General features: G+C 53.9%; 1 protein-coding gene across 2 annotated transcripts in view; it reads right to left on the bottom strand.

Moving 5' to 3' along the window:
* ETS1 (ETS proto-oncogene 1, transcription factor) overlaps positions 1 to 24,646 on the bottom strand; it is a 97,337-nt gene that overhangs the window by 11,384 nt on the left and 61,307 nt on the right. For both annotated transcript variants that reach the window (XM_066334830.1, XM_066334829.1), the window contains 5 exons: positions 12,338 to 12,457; positions 11,646 to 11,846; positions 8,325 to 8,402; positions 7,066 to 7,311; positions 3,521 to 3,781 (listed from right to left, as the gene is read on the bottom strand). In XM_066334830.1, coding sequence (XP_066190927.1) covers positions 3,521 to 3,781; positions 7,066 to 7,311; positions 8,325 to 8,402; positions 11,646 to 11,846; positions 12,338 to 12,457 — 906 coding nt within the window. The remainder of the gene's footprint in view (positions 1 to 3,520; positions 3,782 to 7,065; positions 7,312 to 8,324; positions 8,403 to 11,645; positions 11,847 to 12,337; positions 12,458 to 24,646) is intronic.

The raw sequence follows: 24,646 nt of genomic DNA, 5'->3' as shown, positions 1-24,646 counted from the left end.
CAACACAGGGCACAAAGATCCAGCTGAGTTTATTCACGTGGTGCCAGGGCTCCTGCAGGATGCTGGTGGCCATGGGAATCATCAGAGGCTGCAGGATCCAGCCCCAGGGGATGTGGAGGCAGAGCTGAGCTTGCTTTAACCCAGCTGGGTGCAGGCATTGGAGAGATCTCTGCCCACTCACACCAAACACAGCTCTGCTGCTCAACCAGGGAGCTTAGAATGAGCTCAGCTGAGCCAGCGTGAGGTTTAGCAGTGACCACACATCCTGAGCCATCCCTTGCCTGGATTTCATGGATGCACTCTGTGTCACGGCAAAGAAAATAAAATCTGGCCTAATGTAGAATCTCAGAATCAGAAATCTCCTGAGCTGGGAGGGACCCACCAGGATCATCCAGTCCAGCTCCTGACCTTGTAGAGAAACCTCAAATCCCACCCTGGGCATCCCTGGAGCACTGTCCAAAGGCTCCTGGAGCTCTGGCAGCCTCGGGGCTGTGCCCATTCCCTGGGGAGCCTGGGCAGTGCCAGCACCCTCTGGGGGAAGAACCTTTCCCTGATCTCCAGCCTGAGCCTGCCCTGGCCCAGCTCCAGCCCTTCCCTCAGGTAAAATTCAAGCTGGCCAGGCTTTGAGCGAGCTCCAAACCCAGGTGTCCAGGGCTGGCCCTCCCTGCAGTGATGGAAACTGAAGTTCACCAACTCCTGAGCAATTACATTTCTCCTTCAAAGAAAAGATAAGAAAATTGCATCAACCTCTCTGTGAGCAACCATGGCAACTTGTTAAAATAGGTCAAGATGTGGGGGCAGATAAGGCAGCTCTGAAAGGCCGCTCGAGCTGGGTGAAGAACACATCAAACGCAAACGGAGCTTCCGCCAAAATGCACCTTCTCACCCCAAAAGGCGCCTCTGGGGCAGATACCATCAGAGATGTGCTGGGGCCACCTCCCTGGGCACCAAAGAAACAGGCCTGTAACAGAACCTGAACAAGATTGTCGGGTTCTCAAAGAGCACAGAAAGCTCTGGGGATGAGGGCTGGCATGTCCCTCTTCACCCTGCCAGGTCTAGTGGGGCTACCTTGGTGTGTCCTCAAGGGGGAAATGGAACCCCAGGGTTTGGGGTTTGGGGCTCCTGGGCTGGCAGAGCCCTGCTCTGCTCCTCGGGAGGCTCCACCTCCTCGGCAGAGCCACCGGCAGAGCCCAGACTCTGAGTTCCTCTGCTCTGGCTGCCAGATAGAACTTCCTCCCCTGAGTAAAGTAAGAGTAGAGCACAGCTATACACAAAAAGGCCTGAGCTCTGCCTGAGTCCCCACTCTGAGTTCAGCTGGCCCAGGCCAGACCTCCAGCACTTCTCAGGGGGCAGCCTGAGTAGGGTGTTTCATACTGACACAAATCCAGAGAGTAGAGAGTGCTCAGTTCTGCTCCAGTTTGAAACCCAACACGTTCTACTCGCTCTGCCCAGGACCTGCTCTCACAATGACACAGCTCCAGCTCCCTCTGCTTGGAAAACCCAGTGCTGGGGCTTTAAAATGGCTCAGAGGACATCTCTGGAGTCACTGCCTGCCAGGATCACCTGTCCAGGGACCTTTCCCAATGGCAAAAGCTGGCTCTGCTGGCTAGAGTATTGAATATTGCTCAGCAGCCTTCAGAGCAGGCAAACAGAGCTCCAGCTCAAGCACTTCCCAGTGATTCTGGATTTTCCTCTACACATTTAAAGCCTCTTAAATGAAGCAATGCAAAAATAAATTTAAAAAGTCAGGTGTTCTCACTTATTGATCCCACCAAAGTGCCTGGGCCAAGGGATTCTCTTCCTAGCTCCAAGAGCGATTGGAAGTGAGGAGAGGGAAAATGTTACACAGGGCAAAGCATTTGGAATTGTGCTCTGGCATCGCATGAACCCAAGTCTCCCCTTCCCAAAGGCACTGCTCCAAGGGCAGCCTTTGGGGTGCTAATATTCCTTGGAAAAACACAGGGCCCAGCTGCTGACTTCAGCTCCTCGCCTTTCTCCGGGGGTGGCTCTTTTACACTCTTTTCCATGAACTGGAGCAAACGTGGAGGGAAATATCCAGCTTGGAAAAGAATGCTCCTGATTTTGCCAGCACCTCAGTGCCTCAGTTTCCCCAGCTGTTGAAATGCATCCTGGGCTCCTGCATACCCAAAGCACTTCCAGGTGCTGTAAGGAAAGGCATTGTCAGGAGAAAATTGGAATAAAAATAGGAATAAAAAGAGCAACTTGTGCTCAGTGGTCTCTTTTCTCAGGAACACTGATTTCTGTGGCACAGCAGAGAATGAGCCCTGGGTCACAGACCCTCCTCTCCCTCCCCACCACACCCCCTAGCCCAAATCCATTCAGGAATGCAGAGCACACATATTTTGTATGGATCTGGTAGATTCTCATTCAGCAGGAAGGGCTGAGCTCTCTTTCTAACTAAAGCTATAGCAACAAACCACTTCCTTTTTTACACTCCTAAAATTATCTCCCCACTTTCCTCCCTCGTGCAGCTCTCCCCACCCTCACAAAGGCTCGGTGTCAGCCCCAGATGAGCCGTGTGTGGGAGGAGACCCAGGGACAGTCACATCTCGGGATCTGCTCTGAACCTGGTGATGATCTTTATCAGCACAACCTCTTTCCACCAGCTGCTGCCAGTTGGGGCAGGACAGATCTGAATGTGCAGAGCCAGGGGAGCTGGCAGGAGGCTGCCCCAGAGTTTTCCTCAGAGCAATGGGAAAAGCCATGGCACAGAAGGGCTGGAAAGGATTAGCTCAGCTTTAGCTGGAAGTCCCATCCCACCAAGTTTCTCTCCTTGGAGATGCCAGATTGCTGAAGGGCTGTCATAAAAAGCCAGAGTTTCCGTGGCCTATCACCTTCTCATCTCTCCCAGTGCAGGGAATGGAAAATGTTTGGGATGGCTCTGGCAGCGCCCCATCCCTGCCTCACACCAAGGTACAGAGCACAGCAGGGCCTCCTCTGTGCCAGAGGGGAGAGGATCCATCCCCACCACACACAGCAGTGCTGGGGATGGGGCTGCTCCTGCCCCGGGGAGAAACCACAATGAAGATGCCACCAGTCACCGCCACAGGGGCTGGGGGCTCAGCAGCACCTCGTGTGCAGGAGCCAAACCAGACCCAGCTCCTGCCATAGCCAGCCTGGGGCAAGTGGAGAGCAAGGCACTGAGTGCCCTGTGCTCAGCCAGGTGCCACATCCCCCATGAGGTTTGGGATACCCACGCTCGAGGGCGATGCAGCCCTGGGCTGACCCCAGAGACCCCCAAACCCTCCCTCACACCCCTGCACCAGCCCCAGAGACCCCCAAACCCCTCCCTCACACCCCTGCACCAGCCCCAGAGACCCCCAAACCCCTCCCTCACACCCCTGCACCAGCCCCAGAGACCCCCAAACCCCTCCCTCACACCCCTGCACCAGCCACCCCGAGCTGGGGCAGCCCAGAGCGGCCCGAGGCTCTGCCCCTGGGGATGGGGAGGTGCTCCCCGAGGGGCTGGGGGGCACACAGGGGTTTCCCAGGATGGTACCTGTGTATCCAGCCAGGGCAGCAGCAGGAATGACAGGCTTGTCCTTGTTCATGTCGGCCCGGTCCCGCACATAGTCCTTGAAGGTGCCCTTGGGCTTGTGGCTGGGCAGGGTGGCGGGGTAGTCCTCGGAGTCAAAGCTGTCATAGGAGGGGACGCGCTGCAGGCTCTGGAAGGAGGACTGGCTGCTCCAGGACTGCGTCAGGCGGTCACAGCTGTCGTAGCTCTCTATGCTCTCGAAGGAGTCCTGGCCTCCCAGCTTACCTGGAGGGGACACAACACGTGAGATGGGCCTGGCCAGCACAGGAGGTTTCACCTGGCCAGCACAGGATGCTTCACCTATGCAACCCAGACCTGCAATACTTTTACCTTTGCCATTCAGAGCAGGGCTGAGCCCTGGAAAACTTCAGGCAGAAGAGCAAGGCCGAGAGAGACAGGGGAAAATCCTAATTCTGGCCTCTCTACACAAGACTGGTGCCTGGGGCAGACTGGAAATAGTCTCTCATTTCCAAAAGGCAACGTTAGAGATATAATTCACTTTAGATACATGGCTGAGCTCAGGAGCCTAAACATGGGCACTCCAGGAGCTCTTTATTCAGAGGGTGGGCAGGCCCTGGCACAGGGTGCCCAGAGCAGCTGTGGCTGCCCCAGCCCTGGCAGTGTCCAAGGACAGGTTGGATGGGCCTTGGAGCAGCCTGGGACAGTGGAAGTTGTCCCTGCCCATGGCTGGGGGTGGAACCACCTTTAAGGTCCCTCCCAAGTCAAACCTTCCTATGACTCTTTGATTTCTGTGATTCTTTTGCTGCTGAAGGATATTGGAGGTCTCCAATAAATCCCCCGTTACATCTGCCAGCCCTATGCAAACACTGCCCAGGCACACCCAGCTCCTTCAATTTTGATGTTTCTTCCCAAACTACACAGCAGCCTTTTGCTGCCATCTGTTCCAGCCAGCCCCAAATCTCCAGCCAGGAGCAGGTTTGATGGAGGAGGAGAGCCAATGGCTGAGAGCTCCAAGAGCTTTTTCCAGCTCTGGTAAGGTGAGCACAGCTGGTTTGTGTCAAAGTCACTCTCTGGGGTATTTTTAGTCAAAGCCAGAACATGAGAGGCCAGTTCCTCAGCAGTGCTGATTTACACCCCCAGAGCCAGCCCGTGCAGCCTCTGTACTGAAACAGAGCTAAAAAAGGACCCAAAGAACAAACTGAAATTGCTGCCTCTGATCTCCCTATGCTGCCGATTGCTCAACATCTTTCCTGACAAGCTACGAGCGTAACAGGATCATTCAAGTTCACTAATTTCCCAAACCCAGCTAAAAACAGCTGCTGGGATTGTGCAAGAGCTCCTGGAGAAATTTCCATTGGCAGAGCTACCCACAGCCTGGGCCCAGAGAGCAAATCCCGGGGGAAGGGGAACGTGGAAGGGTGCTGGCACACGCCCCCAAATATTTGTTGTGTTGTAGTTTGAAGAGCACTTGCTGTGAAAAGACTCAACTACTGCAGGCCCTGCCCTGATTGCTGGCCTGGAATCACTGGGAGCTGGGATCCATCGGCTTCCTTAGCTGGGACAGCCCTAATTCAAACCTTTTTCTATTTTCTTTTAGCTCTTTGCGGATTTCACACTCCAATCCTTCCCTGAATCCTGCTAAGGGGAACACAACGCTGGTCTGTGTGTGTACCTTAATTGGCATAACCAATTCCCTGAGCAGTCCTGCAGCACAGGCTCATTTAGAAAAGGAATTCAGATCTGACAGCGATGTGATTTGTGCCAATCCATTGCAAATTCACCTAAGTTCCACCTAGCTGGAATAATCACACCCTGCACTTACTCAGGAGAAGCTTAACTGAGTTTGGCAGCTCCACTTCTCAACCAGCCACCCTCACTGACAGGGCAGAGAGAAACAACTGCCGTGGAACCCCAAAATTTCCTCCTAAAGGCCCCACAGAAGGCGGCTGTCTGGAAAACCTTCACCCTGAGATGATGCTGAAGGGCTTGACTTTGTGTCAGTGTAAGACAGTGCAAGGTAAAGAGGGACATAAATATAAATTAACCAAGTTCTGCTCTATATTCAAGCTTTCCCCTGCCCCTGGAGGATTTGTGTCCCACAGCAGCCCTTCCATGGCTGAAATGCAGCACTGGTGTGAGCACAGCCTCTTGCAGTCAGTGCTCAAGTCTGCAACCAGCAGCAGCCAGGGCTCTCTCTTCCCTCCCCTGAAACCATTTTTAGGTTTGCCACTGAGAACAGGCTCGAGGTACAGTTGCAAAAGCCTTCCTGAGCCATTGCACTGTGAGAATGATGAAATCACCTGTGTTAAAGAAAAGGTCAAGAAAAGAGAAAGACACTGCTGAAACTTAGGCAGAAAAACAACCCCCAAAAGAGAAGTTTACCCAAAATTAAAACCCTAGTGCCCTTCTGGCTCAGGTCACCTCTCACAGAAGGAGAGGCAATAACACAAATAACAACTTCCGTGCAATTAGCTCTCCCAGCCTGGAAAAAGAGTGAGGAAGTTCAGATGAGCTGCACGTGCACTGCAGCCCTGGAAAGCAGCTCCAGCTTTCCTGGGAAGGCAGCTCATCCTCAGCCCTCTGGATAAATGGGTTTATCTGCTCCACATTAAACCTGGCTCACAGCAACATGTCACTGTAATGAATTCTGGGCCTGGGGACACCTGGATTCCATTCAGGGGGATGGCAGGTGGGTCACATCTCTTCCCTGTGCCTCAGGTTCCCTACCTGGAATCCAGAGATAATGAACCTACTTGTGAAGGACTTTGAGCTATGTGGATTAAACTTTTTGCTTTGAGCAGAGACAGAGCCACATCCCCAGCCTGGCATCACTGATGTGATCACAGAGCAGTCAGACACGTGGGCCCCACGTGTTCCCAGCCTCATAACGTTAATGGGGAAGGTATTTGGGCTCAGATCCTCCAAAGTGTTCAGATGTTTAAATCCCACCACCTCAAACAGGAATCCTGTACCTGTAACTCTTTGGAGAGGAGCGTTCAGGGGGTCCTTAGCTCTGCTGCTGCCTCAGCCCCTGACATGTGCACCTCGTAACAAAGCTCAGGAATTGGCTACAGCAGAATATTTCAAACAAGCAGCCATCAAATCCCTGGACATGATGGATAAAGACTTTGGATCACAGAGTGCAAAACTCTTCAGAGCCTTGAATAGCAATTCCTGATGACAACTTGTGAAGAATTTGTGGGGCTTTGCCTGGGCTGCTGAAAAATGGGTTTTCTGCAAGCACCCAGCAGTTTGTCCTCCCTGATAACATGAAAGCTCAGTTCAATTTCACTCAGGTTTGACATCAAAGCCATTTCTGAAGACTATGTAAAAATAGGCAGCAGAGGAGAGGAAAGAAAGACATTCCTGGAGTTTTCCCTGGAGAGAAGGGCAGGGAGGACTCAAAGCCACCAGGGAATCCAGCCTGTGCTGGGAGAGGGCTGCGTTAGCACTGCACGGCTCCCTGGCGTCCCCAGAGCCATTCCCAGGGGAGAGAAGGTGAGAAGAGCAGGAATCCAAGGCAGCCCCGGGTTTAAGCCCAGCTTTACCTCTGCTGGCACGGCCCATGCACATGTTGTCGGGCGTCACCACCTCCTGCTTGATGGAGAAGTAGTCTGTCTGCAGCGAGTCCTGCGCCGGCTCCCGCAGCAGCACCGAGGGGTAATCGCTCTCGTACTTGAGGGACAGCAGCTCCTCCGAGCTGATGGGGTGCAGGGTCTGGTAGGACTCCGTGATGAAGCTGGGCTCGGAGAACTCGGAGGGGGGCACGCACTGGGCGTGCTCGATGCCATAACCTGGGGGCACAACAGGAGTCAAACCCTGCCCAAAACCAGCCCCAAGGAGCCAGAGTGTCCTCCACCCCCACCCTCGGGCACTGCTTTAGGTAAGGGTTCCAGAAGCTACAGAGATGGGGTCTAAAAAATGCAGCAAAATAAGACATCCCCAACCATCCTCAATGTGCATTGCACCAAACTCCTCCCAGGGGAGCTGCCAGGGGGAAAAGCTGGAAAATCCTGGACAGTGGAGTCTCAGCAAAAGAGCAATAGGGCAAAAATGTTTCCTTGCTGATTGGGAAAGGTGAGTCCCTTCCACAGCCAGAGCCTGGAATCACAATCCACAGAATCATGGAATCCCAGAATCCCAGGTTTTGGGTTGGAAGGGAACTTAAAGCTCATCCAGTTCCACCCGTGCCAAGAGCAGGGACACCTTCCACTATCCCAGGGTGCTCCAAGCCCCGTCCAGCCTGGCCTGGGACAATTCCAGGGATGTAGAGTCCACAACCTCTCTGGACACCCTCACAGCGAAGGATTTCTCCCTCACACCTCATCTAAATCTGTCCTCTTCAGGTCAGTTGGGCTTTTTGCTGGTTCCTGAAATGTCTCCCAGATTTCCAGTGCCCTTAAGGAATATCTCCAAAGCAATGGCAATGGGAAGTTCAGGAGTGCAGGTGGAGACTCATCCCTTTCCTTGCTAGGCTCCTCCCTGGCAATACAGCATTAAGCCTTCCCACCCATTCCCTGCCTTTTTTAACAGGTTTTTCACAATTCCAAATACTCAGGTGTGCTGAGGCCGCTTTCAAACTCTGCTGAGCTACAACTTCAAACAAATAGTGCTTGAAAAAATCAGATTTTGGCACACAAGGCAGCCACCAAAAAGTACAGAAGGCTTCCAAACCAACCCTAAACACCTGAAAAAACAACATCACCCTTTGCATGGTGCAGTCCTATTGTGGTGAAGACAAATCTCTCCTCAAAGGTGCTTCCAGACATGGTAATGGTGAGAATTGACACTGCTAATTGAGACTTACTAATGAAGTAGTCTGAAGTGTAGCGGGACTCGGGGTATGTGGTGTTCACTCCATTTGCTGGGTACGGTTTCACCTCTTCTGCAAAGAGGAAAGGAAGGAAATGTCACCAGTCTGAAGGCACACGGAGCTGTGCAAGACTTGCTGTGACATGGAGAGCCCTGAACTTCCCAAAATCTCCTCCCTGGGTTAAACTGGGACATTCTGAGCAACACAAATGAATTCAGAGCTGAAATCCCACCGAAACCTGGGGCACATGGGGTCCTTGGGGAATTCCTGCTGCAGGTATGGCTGGACTTAAACAAAACCAACCCAAGCCAAACAGCAACAACCTTCTCAGGCAAGGGCTCCAAGAGGCTCCCAGTTGCATCATTTCCTTGCTTGCCTCAGGCTTTATCACCTCTCACTCTCCTGGGGGTTGCTGAGCACACTTCCATGTGTGACCTCCTGCAAAAACTCCCCACACAAGGATAGTTGTTTTCCTGGAAAAGCCCTATTTTTAGAACTGCCGTAGGTGTGTATAAGGGAGTGAGTAACCCATCCCAAACCCAGCTCCTCTAACCCCAAATTCGTGTGAATTCCCAGCCTCTGCAGCACCTGATGTAGGTAGAACATTCCATGCTCGAACTGCTTTGTCTCAGTGTCCCTGACCCCACTCCTGATGCAGAGTCCTCCATGTGTATATATGGTCAAAATGCCAAATTTCAGCTTTCCATGGCCATAACTCACTGGGAAAGAGCATGGAGCACATCAGAGCATGGATTCTCTGCTTCCTGTGGCTTTTTGCAAGTGCTTTGCTCCTCCTGGGCTGAGCTGAATGTGCTTTTCATGTAAAAGCCACCCTGCCCCTACCCTGAGCAGTTTTTCCATGAACACCTGGCTCATTCCAGCATGGGATTCTGGGCAGGGATATTGGGGTGGGAGATTTTCTTTCCTTGAACCAAAGCAATGCCCTGGGCAGCTCTGGGCTGGGTTTGTTTGTGGAGGCTCTGGAGAAGCTGAGCACGGATAACGCACGTTCGCCTTCGAGGAGCCTAAATTTGGCCCTCTCCCCTGGGGACTGCAGGCTGGAAAATATTCCCTAACAAAAGGAGGGGTTGTGCAAACACAGAGGACTAATGAGAAATGCTCTGTTCCTCTCTCCACAGTGGCTGCCAAGGGGCAGGGGGTGACCACAGAGCAGAGGAGAACCTTTGGCTGTGCTTAGAGTCAAGTGTAGGGCACTGCTGACTGCTGGTAACTGAGGAGGTTATTTTAGGAAGAATTATGGAAAAATAAGCCTGAAAATACCTAAATCCATGCGGGAAAAGGTGCCCGTGTGCTGTTTTTAAACCCTGAGCAGGCTGTGGTATGTGAGTCACGCAGTGATCACAGGGGACAGCAGGGTCACAGCCTGTCCCAGCACGACCCCGGGCCAGCAGCACAGGTGAGAGGCACTTTGGGGTTAAGAACCACTCCCAGCACCAACACCCTCAGTGATGATGGTGGGGAAGATGGAGAGACAAGTTGGAGCCCTGGCTGAGCCTGGAGACACCTGGATCTCTTCCCACCTCACATCCACGTGCAGAGGGAGACCCCCAGCTCCTCCTGCACGGGCAGGGATGTGGCAACTCTGTTCTGTACAACACCAGCACTGCCCAGCTCTGGGCTGGAGATGAGCCCTAGGACTTACAGGGAACAGAAACCAGTCCTGCGTGGGGAGGCTGCTTATTTCTTGGAAGCTCTTTGTTACTCACTAAATACCTCACTGGAAATGTGTTCAGAGCCCCCCAGAGGAGCACGGGCCCTGCTTGTGCAAGAGTGGCAAAGTGAAACCAAACAGGGAACGGAGATTTCTTGGTTCCCAGGGCAACACCAACAGGCTGCAGACACAGAAATTCAGCTTTATTCATTTTCAGCCTTTCAGAAGAAGAGTTGCAGCAGGTACAAAGATTTTCAGCTTCTTTGAAAAATTCCTCCCTATCTCAGGCCTTTGTACCATCAACAGTGCAGTGTCTGAATACCCACATGTGTCAGTGCTGTTGGAAATTATGATTCCTGCTCTGCCATAAATTTATGGAATCAAGTCAAGCTCCATGTGTGGGGAATCTGCAGGAAGGAGGTGCAAACCCAGCCCTGGTGCCTCGGTCAGTACCTGCAGCTCATCCCACTCTCTCCAGTGGGCACAGCCCAAAAAACCACAGAATTACTGAATCCTAGGATGGTTTGGGTTGGAAAGGACCTTGAAGACAACCTTTTCCCAACCATGGGCAGGGACAGCAAGGAAGAAGCGCTGTGGGAAGGTGCAAGCAATGGCTCACTGCAAAGAGAAATTGGGCTGACCACAAGGTTTGGCTTTGTTTGGTTAAACTGCTTGGTGTTGATCCAAGCACTCCATGAAAAATACGCAAAACAAAAGGGACAGACCAGATTTAGAGCCCAAGAGCAAGAAAACAGCCTGGGCTGCCCAGAGCCCAGGAAGGGCCATGTTTACCTTCTGCAAACCACAGGTAGCAGTAAAATTAGTAATGGGCAATTAACATCCATTTGTCAACAGTTTCCTGGAAGGAATAACTGTGCTCCCCCTCCCCTTCCTGCCACCAGGGTCAGTAGGACAGCACAGGGGACATTCCAGGAAAGCAAATAGCTCTGCAGAGAAAGGAGCTGGAAAAAGAGTCCAGGTGTGCTGCAGCTCCTGCTTGTGGCTCAGGTAGAGATGCTCAGCTCCTCACCTGCCCCTTAGAAACCATCCCAGTGCTCCTGGGCATCCAGACACAAAAAATCAACACCCTAAATCAAAGTGTGTGCTCCCAGTCGCTGGAAGTTAATGCCCTTGGATGCTGTCATGCAGGGAATGGCACGGATGGCTTCTCCTCCCAGAAATGATGGTTTGGGGGACATGAAAGACCGTTTTTTTGAGGATATGGAACAAAGCAAAACAGCTTCCAATTGCCACTGGGAAATATGGGTAGGATTTTGGCTGTATTCCTGTACCCAGTTCTAGTGAAGGAAATAGTAAAATTCACAACAGGAGCTGAACAGGCTGAGGAAAAGTGCTTTGGAAAATCCCACCATGGATTCCAGGCAGGCAGAGAGTCCCTGCCCACTGGGGATCCCTGCCAAGCAGTCAGCACAAACACTCTGACTCTTTGAGGCACTGCCAGGATGTGCCTTGCCCACTGCTGTTGGGATGCCCATTTGGAATCCTGCTGAAAAGCTGGGCTTTGGAAAGTGTTTTTCCTGGGATTAAAGCTCAAGGTGAACACCTCCTGGTCTATGGAAAACCCCAAGACCAGGCTGGCCAGGATGCCATGAACTGTTCACCTGGGAGACTCCAGGACTCACCTTTCTGCAGGATCTCCAGATGTTCCCAAAGGATGTCTCCCACAAAGTCAGGCGCCAGCTCCAGGAAGCACTCCTTGCCCAGGGCACAGAGGGCAGCTCCATTCATGCAGAACTTCTGGAAATCCACTTCCTTCAGGCTGAACTCGTTCACGGCCCACATCACCCAGTCCCGCACGTGCGTCTCCGTCCACTGCTGGGGGTCTGCAGAGGGATCCAGCAGTGAGCATCCACAGGCACTTTTCCCAGGAAAACAGGACACAGACAGTGCTCCAGCTGCCCTGCACTAGCACAGCCTCATCCATGGAGATTGGCAGCCCACTGGCATCAGGGTGTGAGGAGCACCATGCCTAGTCCAGATCAGCCTTAATGTGGACACATTTCATCCAAGGAACAAGCTTTGGGTTTGTTTTGGATTTCTAAAAGTCCCATCACTTCTCTGACCCCCTTCTCCCACCCATTTCTCCAACTGTCTTGGTTTCTCCCTGTCACCAGCCTCTGGTAAAGGGTCCTTGGTCATTCTCTAAGATGACTTGCCCACATTTTTCCAAGAAACTTCAGGTGGTATTTGAAAGGCAACACCACCTGAGGAGAACCAGCAGGGGAGATGGCAGACAGGGAGAATTCTGGGCAACCTGGAAGGAAGACACAGCCCCTGTGGGTACTGTGGTTGCTCACAGGAAGCCATGTCTTACCTTTGGGAATTCCCAGCCGCTGCTGCTCCTTGGCAAAGCCGCTGAACGTGGCTTTCAGTGCCTGGGACATCATTTCTTTGCTGCTGGGCGTTAATAAAGGCACATCTGCACATTCCATGTCTGAAAGAAGCAGGAGAGAAACAGGGCCATGAAGACACAGGACTGGGAAAGATGTCAGGGAATGCTAGCCAGGTGCACATGGTGTCCCTGCACTTCTGGAATGTACTGGATGATGATATCGAGGCCTTTCCAGACATCAGCCTGCTCAGCCTCAGCATTCCAGGTGTGTCTGGAGCCTGGGAAATGGCTCAGCAGCTCCAGGCACTGAGGAAGGCAAAGAGTCCCACACCAGAGTGAGCAAGGAGGTGAGAGAAAAGCACCCCTGAATTACCACTCTGCCACCCCAGTCCAAAGAAGGGCAAGGAGAAAATTAAAGAATCCTAGAAAATTCTTTATCCTAGGAAATCCTTCCCTGTGAGGGTGGGGAGGCCCTGGCAGAGGCTGCCGGGAGGACATGTGGCTGCCCCTTCCCTGGAAGGGTCCCAGGCCAGGTCAGAACAACCTGGGATAGTGGAAGGTGTCTCTGCCCAAGGCAGGAAGTGGAATGGGATGGGCTTTATGGTCCCTTCATCCCAAACCATTCCATGATTCTGCGACTTCATGAAAAAGCGAGCAGACAGCAGGCTGGGACAGGATACCAGAATACCCATTTGAGGGGGGAAGGGAAACAAAGAGCTGGAAAATCCCACATTAGCCCAGAGTTACATCATGCACATCCACAGCACGGAGCGACGGGTGAGTCACGGACAACGCCAGCCATCCCATGGGACAGTGGGGCCAAGCCAAGAGCCAGGCCTGGACTAAATCCTGACAAGGACCAAACCTCTTCCTTTCCTTTTTTAAATCTCTTTTTCTAATTTATTCGGAAGGATCTTTGTAGCCAAAGAGTCTCACAAATAAAAGCAATCATTTGAGGCAAAATATCTGAATAGAGGTTTGGCTCTTTTTCCCATTCTTTCAGTATTCCTAAAAAACATCTTTGATGGAGAAAGAAAGTCTTGAACAAGCACCATCCCAAAAACTGCAGTCAGTCAGCAGAGATGGAAATCTTCCACCTGAGGTTGGTTTAGCTCTGCAGCCTAGTAGAAATTTTCCATGAAAACTCAGTGGAAAAATGACACTATGGGCAAAGTCTTTGGTGTTCTCATGAATATCTGGATGCAGACATTGAAAATCAAAGAATTCTGTGTCTTGTAGAAACCCAGCCACTGTGGTTTTCTATCACTCCAAGTTCATTAAGCTCCTGATTTATTAAACCTTTGCACCTGCAAAATGCTGCTGAGGCCTTGTTCCAGGCAGTGTTGGTATATTCCTGATAATACACAGAGTCAGGGATGGAAACAGTGCTGCAGCCACTGGGAACAGCCAGCCCAGCTGCTTCCCAGTCTGCCCCAGTCTGGAATTCCTGCTCCACTCAACTCCTCCCCAGCCAAATTCATGGGCATCATTTAAAGGCCAAACAACCCAACACTGGGTTTTTTCCAAGTGGGGATTTGGGGTTGGGTCAATAGAATTCCAGGGCAGTAGTGCAGTCATCACCCCTGGAAATGTTTAAAAAAAATGTGGATGTGGCTCTTGGGGACATGGGTTGGTGGTGGCCTGGCAGTGCTGGGGGATGGTTGGACCCCATGATCTTGGAAGACTTTTCCAACCTAAACAATCCTGTGATTCCATGGATAAACCTCCACATGCAGCTCTGTAGCACAGGGTGAAGGTTACAGTGCTGCAAAGCATCCCCAAATCATCCGCTGGATGCTCTCAGTGCAATTCCAATGCCAAGCCAAACAGAGCAACTTCTCTGTCCCCACTTCTGCCCCTTCCACCTCCCATCTCCAGTCCAAAAATTCCCCCTTCCCTTTGCACATCCTCCAGCCAAGTCCCCAAGGCTCTCAATAAATGATTTGCAGACTCTTGGCTCAGGTAGGAACAGTGAAATTCCCAACACCAAGTCTCTCAGGACACAATTCCTGCCCTCAGCCCACCACACAAATCCAGGATTGCCTCCACAGTTGGCAGGATCGACTCCACACTGTCAGGATCAGGCCCTTTGAGAGCAAATCCCACATCCAAAGGCTATTTGGCAAATTACACTTCATTATTTACTGGATTTGGCTGGAGAGGGCACAGAAAATGAACAGCCAATGTCACTATCTCTGTCCCCCATCTGCTGCTTGAGATAACACTGGGAGAAAGTGGCTCAGTGCCCCTTTCCCTTCATCCTCAAGTTACATTTGAATGCTCTGCTCTCCGTGCTCTGTGGTCACAGGGACCACCCAGGAATCTGCTCGCTCTGCCTGCCTCAACAGCAGCTCCTGCCTGCCCTGGGAAGATGAGTCAGAGCCAGGCTGAGAAAACAGTTCTAACCTAAATTTTAACACTGAATCATCCACGAAAACCTGTGTGGAGGTGAGCTCCTCAGGCCAGACACCAAGAGCTGAAAAATGGTATTTTTATCTCTGCAATAGCCAAGGCCCATCCCTGATCCTGCTGTTTGGTCATGTAGGATCCGTGGGGTTGGCTTTGCACAAACCCAGCAAATCAATTTTTCAGTAGCGAGAGGATAAGATTTCGGTTGAGAAAGGTGAATGCTGAGCTCTGCACAAACAACCTGTCAAAACAGGGGAGACTTGAAAGTGATTCCCAGGGAGAGGTCACAGGGAAGCAAACAGTCTGTTCCCAAATAAGAAAAAGCCATGCCAGAGGACGGTTTCTATTTAAACACCCAAATCAACCCCAATGTGCATTTCAAGGCTTCTGCAAAATATGTTGTGCTCGGCACATTTAGGACTGAAACATCATCTGCTTTTTTCCTGTGAGGTTGCAGCCACTTGTTCAAATTTCCACTGAGGACAAAGTAGCCCCAAAGCCCTGAGCCTGCAGAAGCCTTGGCTGGGTCAGCAGTGTCCCAGGGCTGGGGGAAACTCACTCAGGGAAAACCAAACGTGTGTGAAGCTCTGCAGATGTGTTCAGGGACAAGACTTGGCTGGGTGGCTTGATAAAGATGGGGTGGATGGACAGTAGTTTTTACCCTAAATTCTGCCTCTTCTGCTTTGGAGGTACTGAATTTATTTAAATAATTCAGTATTTATTTGAAAACTGGGTGGTTTATGTGCAGGGCCAGGAGTCTGACTTAGTGATCCCTGTGAATCCCTTCCAACCTGGAATATCCTATAACTCTCTGAACTTTGCTGGGTGCAGGGAAATTCCTCCCCGTGGAGGCAAACCCAGCCCTGGCCATGTCCTCCAGCCATTTGCCTCCAGTCTGGGATGCCTAAAGGTCAGAGTTGAGCAGAATTTCAGGAACAAAAGCAACAAGTCCAGCTTAGCCGCCCCGGTATCAGCTTTCAGTGCCATCTGAAACCTGTTTGCAAGATTTTAATCAAACCTTGCACCAATCAAACCTCTCCTTCGGTGCTGCCCACAGAGCACAGGGCTGTGTGCAGGGGCTGGGGCGGGAGCCAGCACCAGGCCCAGCTGCTCCACCTAAACCCAGTTTAGGAATGCCAGGGCTTTAATCCCAAACGCAAGCTCAGCAGCAGGGGCCAGAGTGGGATTTTTGGCTGGTTTTTACGAGCCCATCAAAGCCCCCTGACACGGCTGCCACGTGCACTCGGCTGCATGGATGCCATGTCCTCGTCCTGCGCCGACAGAGCCGCCTTTGATTTCCCTCCTGGGAGAGCAGGCAGCGAGTTATGGCTTGATTTTCAAACAGTGCTAGGAGTTGCAGTCGCTCTGCAGAATTATGTCAGCAGCATCTGTAGAACAGAGATGCAGGATTTGCCTCACATGGGGACAGCTTTTATCTGGCTGCATCTTTCCAAGGCAAAGAGGGATCTGGGAGCTCCATGGCTTCTCCAAACCAGGCCCCTTCATCCCCCTGACATCCCTGGGGATGAGACTTCAGAGAGACAAGAGGATAGAACACGCTGACATTGTCCTGGATGGGTTCTGTGCTAAGGGGGACCTGCCCAGACCCCCCAGCCAGGGGCATGTGGAGCCTGAGAGAAAGCCAGGAGCAAAGAGGCCAAGATCACCAAGTTCATCTCCCAGCCAAATTCCCAGTCTGCTCCCACCAGGCCCTGCATGTGTAAACTATTTCCACACATCGGATCTTTTTAAAGGACTCAGATTTACAAACTTTAGGGATTTTGACCTTCAAATGCACAGAACTCCTCTGCACGCCAAAGCCATTTGCAGCTGATTGCAGAAGGAAAATAAATGACAGACAGGGGGAAAAAAAGGATGCTCTGAGCAGAAGGATGGGAGCAAAGTCATTTTTCACCCGAGTTGTCACTCAGGGTCAGTGACTCCTCCAAGCTCCCCTCGGCCACTCACTTTGTTTTCCACTGGAGCCCCAGTGTGTCCCTGTGTGGGGTTTCACCCAGTAGCTGCTGGAAATGGATGTGAGGAGGGTCAGAGTGGAGCCACCTGACCCCACAGCACCTCCTGTCCCTGCCCTGATGGATGGATGGACACCAAGGGCAGGAACCCGAGGGCTCCTCAGCCTCCCCTTGCCAGGCCTGGAGCACACAGATGTCAGGGAGATTCCAGGCCTTTGTGTGCCTTGGCAGAGGAACGGGGACAAGGGGGAAAGGCTTTAAAATGAAACAGAGTAGACTTAGATTTAGATTAGATTTTAGGAGGAAATTCTTTCCTGTGAGGGTGGAGAGGCCCTGGCACAGGGTGCCCAGAGAAGCTGTGGCTACTCCATTCCTGGAAGTGTCCCAGGTCAGGCAGGACAGGGCTTGGAACACCCTGGGATAGTGGAAGGTGTCCCTGCCCATGGCAGTGGATGGGCTTCAAGGTCCCTTCCAACCCAAACCATTCCAGGATTCCATGTTTAAATTAGGGAACCTGCATGTTGGCTTCAAACAAGATCATTTGCAGGGACTGTGCATCCAAGGGCTCCGTGAATTGGTGCCTGTGCCCCTCAGAAACCTCAATCCTTGAGCCCTGGGGTAGCTGAGATCCCCCTGGAGCCCCCATCCCATCCTTCTGGAGCTGCCCATGCTCCAGGATGTCCCCCCACTGCTGGATGATGATGGAGCAGGAGTTTCCCAGAGGTTCTGCACGGGGTTCACCTTCCCAGCCTCTTCCCATGAGCCCACACTGAGTCCATGGCCACCAAGCCTACGGCTTCCCAGGCTTCCACTGGGCTCCTCTCCCTGAGCCCCCTCTGTCCCAGCTTTCCCCAGGATCCAAAGCAGGGCAGAGCTGGAGCTGGGGGAAGCTGGAGCACACATTTCCCCACGTCCCCCAGCTGGGAGGGTTCAGCAGCCGCGAACCTTTCTCAGGATCAGAGGAGGCTGAGCAGAGGGGGCCGGGAGCTGAGACCCTTCCCACGCTCCCCAGCCAGGCCACCCGGGCACCGCGTCCCCAGCACGTCCCCAGCACGTCCCCAGCACGTCCCCAGCACATCCCCGTGTCCCCAGCTCGTGTTTCCAGCAGCCCCAGGCTGCTCCAGCCCCTCGGGCAGCTCTGCCTTTCCCAGGTGCCCCCCGCCCTGGAGCAGGGACACCCGGGCAAACAACCCTGGCTGAGCCCCCTGTTATTTAGGCAGGATTAAGCAAAAATTTGTGTGCACTTTTGAACTGTTTTCACAAGCGTTGCCTCTCACTCCCACGCAGGAAGCAGGAGAGGAGCCGGCCTGTTCCAATTAGGGCTCCTCGGGCCCAAAGGGCAGCGAGATTCGAGGGGGGGTAAGGGAAAGTGGGACAGAAAGCTGGAAAAAAGGGACCAGAAAGAAATCTGGATGGGGAGCAGGGATAAGAACAGCAAGAGGTGTTTGCTGGGGCTGTGAGGATGGGATGGGAGCAGATAGGGGGGATTTGGGTCCCCTTCCTGCAGCAACTTGCCAGAGACTGGCCCTGCTTCCCTCTGCAAGGATGGCACAAAAGGTGCAGACATTTGCTATTTTAATTTAAAATAAATATATTTCTTAAGAAAAAAAAAAAAAAAAAAAAAAAAAAAAAAAAGAAAAGAGGAAAAAGAAAAATAAGTCCTTTTTTTCCTCCTTCAAGCAGTGAAAAATAAATACTGTGAGATGAAAGCTGGGCTTCAAGAGAAAAACAAGAGAGGAAACCGAAAGCCCACAGTGCTTAGCGCTGCAGAAAGCCCAACAAAGCCGGCTTTTTTCCGGCCCTCAGCAGTTTTCTTAGGGAGACGTGGTGTGCCATGGGGGCCAGCTTTTCCCCTAAAAAATGGGCCTGAACACTGTCCTCCCCAAATGCAGATGAAAGCGTTTTGCCCCAGGTTTGGGCTCTCAGCACCTGGAGCACCAGAGGGAAGGTTCAGCTGTGGGTGAGGAGTTGGGATGCTCTGCTCAGCCTCAGGTTTTGGGGTTCAGCCCTGTGTCCCATGGACACCCTGGCTTGGTGGGTGCTTGGGAGAGACATGTCCATGAGGAAAACTGGGCACAGAGTGTGGAGGTGAGCTCCTCAGGCCAGACACCGGGTGAGGGAGGGCTGGGTTTGGCTCTGGGGATTGGCAGCTGTGAGGAACCAGGGTCGGGGAAAGGATTCTGCAGCCACCATCAGTCACAGCCCACCCTGCTCAGGCTGCAGCTCCTTCTCCTCCCTCCCTTTCCCTGCTTTGTAATGTGGGTGTTGGATGGCAATCCTGGGAAAGCAGCATCCTTGAGACTCCCAGGAGCTTGCAGGGGAACAGCCTGGTGGGCAACTCGCTCCATCCTTGGCTTTTGTGGCAGAGAAGAGGGAATGAAGTGCTAGAGAAAGGCCAGGGCTGAAGCTGAGCTAAACCACAGCCCCTGAGTCAACACTCGCTGCAATTATGGGAAAATTCCCCCAGCTCAGCAGGGCCAGAGCCCACGGCTCCTCTTCCTTCAGCAGCTCAGGGGCTTCCCTCGGCTGGGGATTCACTCCATCCTCCCCATTTCAGCTGCTGGAAGGAGCAAACTGGGGAGATTCCACCACCTCTGAGGTTGGGGAACGTGACCATGGTTTAACAGCACTCATTTGAACCATCAAAGAAGTCAGAAACAAGACTGGCCATCAATAAAATTCCATCACTGTTGCCCAGAGAAGCTGTGGCTGCCCCAGCCCTGGAAGTGTACAAGGCCAGGCTGGACAGGGCTTGGAGCAACCCGGGATAGTGAAGGTGCCTGTGGAATGAGATGAGCTTTAAGGTCCCTGCAACCCAACCCATCCGAGAGTTCCAGGATGAGAGGCTACAAGGCTGGAGCGATCCAGCTCCAGCAGCAGCTCAGCATGAGACCTTCCCACCCTTGAATCAGCTCTAAATGGCCTCTGCAATTCCTTTAGATTTAACAGCATCATGGACTAAAACTTCACCAGCCTTTTCCGAGCCCGCTGGCCTGAGAGCAGAGTCCAGGTTAATTAAACCCCTGTGCAGGCTCCAGGGTGGTGACAGCCAGGCCAGGAGGCTGCAGCCGGCGAGGAGCAGCCTCCACCTGCCCAAAGCCCTCCTGCCTCCTCTGGCAGCCATCGGGCCCTTGGAGCCCTTCCCTCGCTCCTCCCCATGGAATAGCCCAGGAGCGGCGTCCCCGCTGGAGCCAGGATTAGCACCTCGCTTCAGGCTGGGATCGCTCCTCAGCAGGGCTGGGAGGACCCTCCCAGGCTGGCGCAAACCTGTGAGCCACGCTTCCCCCGGGATAATGGCCCTAATCCCTGCTAAACGCGCCGCTAAAGAGCTCTAATCCCCGGGCGCGGGCACACACGCGCTGCCGGAGCCTGGAGAATCCTCTCCCGGACACCCAGCCCGCCTGGAAACAGGTCAAGTGTAACCAGCCCGCCTGGAAACCAGCCCGCCCAGGTCATGCCCGTGGCACTGCCCCACCTCCGGGAGATGGTCCCTTCAACCAAACCCCGCTCCTCACAGCCCACAGAGCTCGGATTGCTCAACAGCAGTTGGGAAAAGAAGGGAAAAACCCTGCCAAGCCCCAGCGCTCAGCACCGAGCAAACGAGGACGGATATTCCCGTGCTGCTGGCACAGAGCCCGACGTGCTCACGGGGCTCACACCCGCCACCAGAAGCCGCTTGAAATTGCTCATTGTCCCCGGGCTGGGCCAGGAGCGCTCAGTCCCTGCCGTGTCCCCGGAGGCTTCCAGGGCTGCAGGAGTCCAGCCGGAGCCTTCCAGAGCAATCTCACCACGCTGGCCTCCGGCACTCAGGGAGGACAAGGTGCTCCAGCTCATCCACACCCACCGTCCCTGAGAGCTCACATTCCCTTCCAGCCAGGTGAAACCCAGGAATTCTGCTGTTCTCTCCTCAAGTCCCTGGCCAGTGTTGCCATTTCTTTGATGAAGAAGGGATGGGACTGGAGGATTTGTCCCAAGAGAAGCATGAACCTATCCCAGAACCCTGTCGTGGATTTTTCCTGCATTGCAGAAGTACCCACGGGGTGCTCCCAAGGTACCCCCTGAGCAGTTCAGGTAGAGCATTTCTCCATCCATCCAAACAAACCCTCAGACTCTTCTGCAGATATTCATCTCCCTCCTCTTCATCATCATCCAGGGATAGGGACAGACACAAATGGGATTGAGGTCCAACTGATTCAGGTCCTGCTGCTGCAGGCTGGGGCTGCCAAACCACGCACCAGAGTCTCCCAGCAAGGGAGAGCAGGGATGTAGCAAGGCCAGGTTGAGGATAATTGGCAGAACATTGTCTGGGGAAGATGCTGTCAGGATAGGAAGTGTGAAAAGGGAAGGCTGAGATCTCTTGGCAGGGCTGTCCCCTCGCAGCAGGACTAGTGCCAAGGAACCTTCACTCAAGCTGAGCTCTTTCATCACTTACAAAGGATCCCAACCCTCTAAGCTGGCTCAAACACACCTGAAGAACAAACTGTGCCAGCACACTTTGTGAGCAGCCAGGCATGACCTCACAGTCGGGATGTTTTCGTCCCACAGTCCTGATGATCCATGTGCAATGACTCCATGCCCTGTTTAAAACCCCATCATTTGTGCTGCCCATCACCAGGACACGAGACATTTCTGAGGCAGATGGACTCCAGAGCTGTCCCTGCTCCTGGGAAATCACTGGTCCTAACAGGCGCCTCGATTATCCTTGCCTTGGGAAGGGATTAGACACGGAGATGCTCAGCCAAGCACCTCCAATCTGTCTGTCCTGAGGAATTCCCCAACCTTCCCTTGATTTCCCCGCACAGACTGATCCCTCTGTGTCCTGGCCCCAGCGCCTGCCCCCAGGCCGAGTCACACCAGACACGAGGGCAGCACATGGCGGGACAGTGGCAGTGCCCCGAGGCTGGGATGATGTTCAAGCCCCCAGATATGTCGGTCCACATCAAAGCCTCTGCCCTGCTCACCAGAGAGAGCGCTCTGCTCCCGTTCATCCTCCGGGAATGTTCGCCAGAGCTGGACCTGCCGTGGAAGCACGCCGATGTGTCCATGCACTCCTGAGCGGAAGGTCCCTAGGGATGCTCCTGCGGCTCCCTGAAGCCCCGACCATGCCCACAGGAGGCCGGCAGCACGAAGGCGGCGCCGGGGCAGGCTCCGAGGGTGACGAAGGAGGGATGCCCGCAGCCCCAGGTCCGCCCCGCTCGCTGCCCCGGGCCACGGGCGCCGGGCGAGCCCCGCTCCGCTCGGCAGCCGCACATCCCTGCGTGCCGCAGCCCCTCCTCCGCAGCCTCCCCGGCCGCCCCTTCCCCGCAGGGCGATGCCAGCAGACGGCCAGGATTGCTCAATGGCAGCCGCAAGTGGCGGCGCATCGCGTCCCCGCGGCCGGCGGGGGTCGGTGTGCCCGCAGGGGAGGGCAGCCCCCCGAGGCCGCCCCTTCCCGCACCGCTGCGGGCCCTCGCCCCGGCCCCGCGTGGGCACGGCACGGGAGGGGCCCCAGGGCTCCCCCTGCCCTCACCTGGGACCGCCAGGTGTCCGTGTCCCCCCGCCCCAGTGAGCCCGGGGACGTGTCACTGCACAGGAGGACTCGGGGCTGCCTCCCTTATCAGCCCGAGCTGTGCCGGTGCCAGCTGCAGTTTCCAAAGGCGGAGAGGGAAGATTAGGATATTTAGCTTTGAAATCAAACAAATAATTGCACAGGCTTTCTGCAAACAGATCAGGGTTGGGAGGTCAGAGAGCAGCTGGTAAATCTCAGCGCTGTTTGCTCTGCCTAAATAATATTAGACCAAAGATAATTAATCATTTTAATCAACAAAATTATTTATAACTCTTTAGAGCAAACAGTCAACTCTGCTGGCAGCTGCCAAGAGACGGCAGGTAACGATCCACATGCTTCCAATTCCCCTGTGTGCTTATGGATTGACTCCTTTGCATCCCTGGATTTACTGCCCTGAAGATTTGCCCTCGCAAGTGCCTTGACCCTCTCTGAGGGTGTCCCTGGCCAGGGCTCACAAGCGCTCACTCAAACACACATTCAAATACACACAGATACAGCCAGCACCCCCCTGCAGCTGAAACCCACCCCAGGGCAGCTCACAGGGAGCAGTCACCCCATGCTCCAAGCCCCTTCCCAAGCTGCATCTCCCAGCACAGCAGCATCGCCCCGGGAGGAAGGGGAGGGAGATCCAGGTGGACAGGACAGGGAAAAGCTGCCCCTTCTGCTCTGCCCCCTGAGCCAGCCCCACTTCCTCGGCTCTCCTTGGGGCTGTGGCTCTGCTGATGCCACCATCTGACACCTCCATGGGCACCACTCGTGTCCAGCACACAGCACATCCCCGCAGCCCCAGGAGAGGCTCTGCACAGCAGCAGGTGATCCCAGCAGCCACAACAGGACTGGAGCCTTTTCCTGGCTGGGCTGGAAGCTGTGAAAGCCAAGGGATTGCTGAGAGGAGAACGAGGGTCAGCTTCCCATCTGGGACCAGGAGGGAACCAGGGACAAGGCCATCCCTGGATGCTCCTGCCAGCCCTACACCATTTCAACCCCCTGTCCCCTGTCCAAGCTCAGCTCTCCCAGTGATGGAGGCCAGGAAGGGGCCTGGGAGAAACCTGGGAACCAAAGCTCTGCAGCCCACACCAGCCTCAGGAACAGCGGTGCCAAAGTAATTTCATTTCATGTCTTCCCAGGAACAGTTCCCCTGGTTTTATTAATTTTTAAGCAGACAAGAAAACCAACAAAGGGGAATTTCCAGGAGAGCTTCAAGATTGATCCTCTCCATCCCAGGCTGAGCACAGGGTTCCTGGGCTTTTCCCAGATGTGTTACACCATGCAACATCCAGGTTTTCAGTATCCTCAGGCACAGGAGCAAGGGGTTTCCCACTCGACCCCAGGAAGTTCTTCTTTTCCAACTCCTACTTCTAGGAAACTTCCCACCAGGGAATGGACCAGTGCAGGGATTGGGCCAGACCAAGCCCTGGGAAGATGAAGGTGGGAGTGAGCTGGGGAAGGCAGCCAAAGACAAGCTGGGCTGCCCCATCAGCCTCAGTCATCCCCATCCCAGAGCCAAGTGTTGTCCAGGATGGGATTATGTCACCTCCTGGCCTCGGCCAGGAAGAGTGAAGGGCAGGCAGGGATAAATCCGAGCGGCTGGAGGGGCTCGGAGCTGCCCAGAGGAAGCCTGAGCTTGGAAACCTCTGCGAGGGCTGGGGGAGAGAGGCTGAGACACTCCCAGGCCTCGCATCCACCCCGCGAAGCATCCGGAAGCTATTAAGGAATTACAGCCTCCCTGGCCCTGAGCCCTCCCCGGCAGAAGTGCCTGGGAGCAGATGGTGAAAGGGCTGATTGAATTCGGCTGCTCGCGCCAAGAGGCTCTTCAGGAGAGGCTCAGTGGAGGAGGGGGCGGCATTTGGGACTCGGGAGCTGGGAGCCCTTGCCAGGAACTCCAGGAATCCTCCACCAACCCTAACAAGGCTGGAGGAGCTTTGGCAGTGACTTGGATGTGTGGTTTGAGGGGTGTGAGATTCCCTTGGGAGCTTGCCCCAGAGCTCCTGGTGCTCCAGGAGTGACTCCTCAGTGACCCAAGGCTGGTTCCTCTCCATCTCCGAGGGCACCGTGCAGAGGAGCAGCTCCCTTCCAGGGAGGTGGGATGGCCCCAGGAGCTGTGTGATCCCAAGCCTTGATCCCAGCTGAGGAGGAGGCACAGGAACTGTCAGCCCAAAGCCCTGCCCACCCCCGGGGCTTTCCTCCCAGAAAAATGCAGGTTTGTAAAGATCCTTAATTCCCAATTTGGTGTAATCCCACCCCATTCCCAGTGCCCATGGGAAGGCACTGGGTATGGGACCAGAGCTCCCAAAGAGCCCTCAGACAGGGATGGAATTCCAGTTACTCTGAATGGGGAGGAGGAGGGGGGAAAAGACCAGG

This window comes from Sylvia atricapilla, chromosome 23 (assembly GCF_009819655.1).
Source record: "Sylvia atricapilla isolate bSylAtr1 chromosome 23, bSylAtr1.pri, whole genome shotgun sequence".
Classification (NCBI taxonomy): Eukaryota; Metazoa; Chordata; class Aves; order Passeriformes; family Sylviidae; genus Sylvia; species Sylvia atricapilla.
Note: the sequence above shows the minus strand (reverse complement) of the source record. Positions and strands in the feature narration are given on the sequence as shown.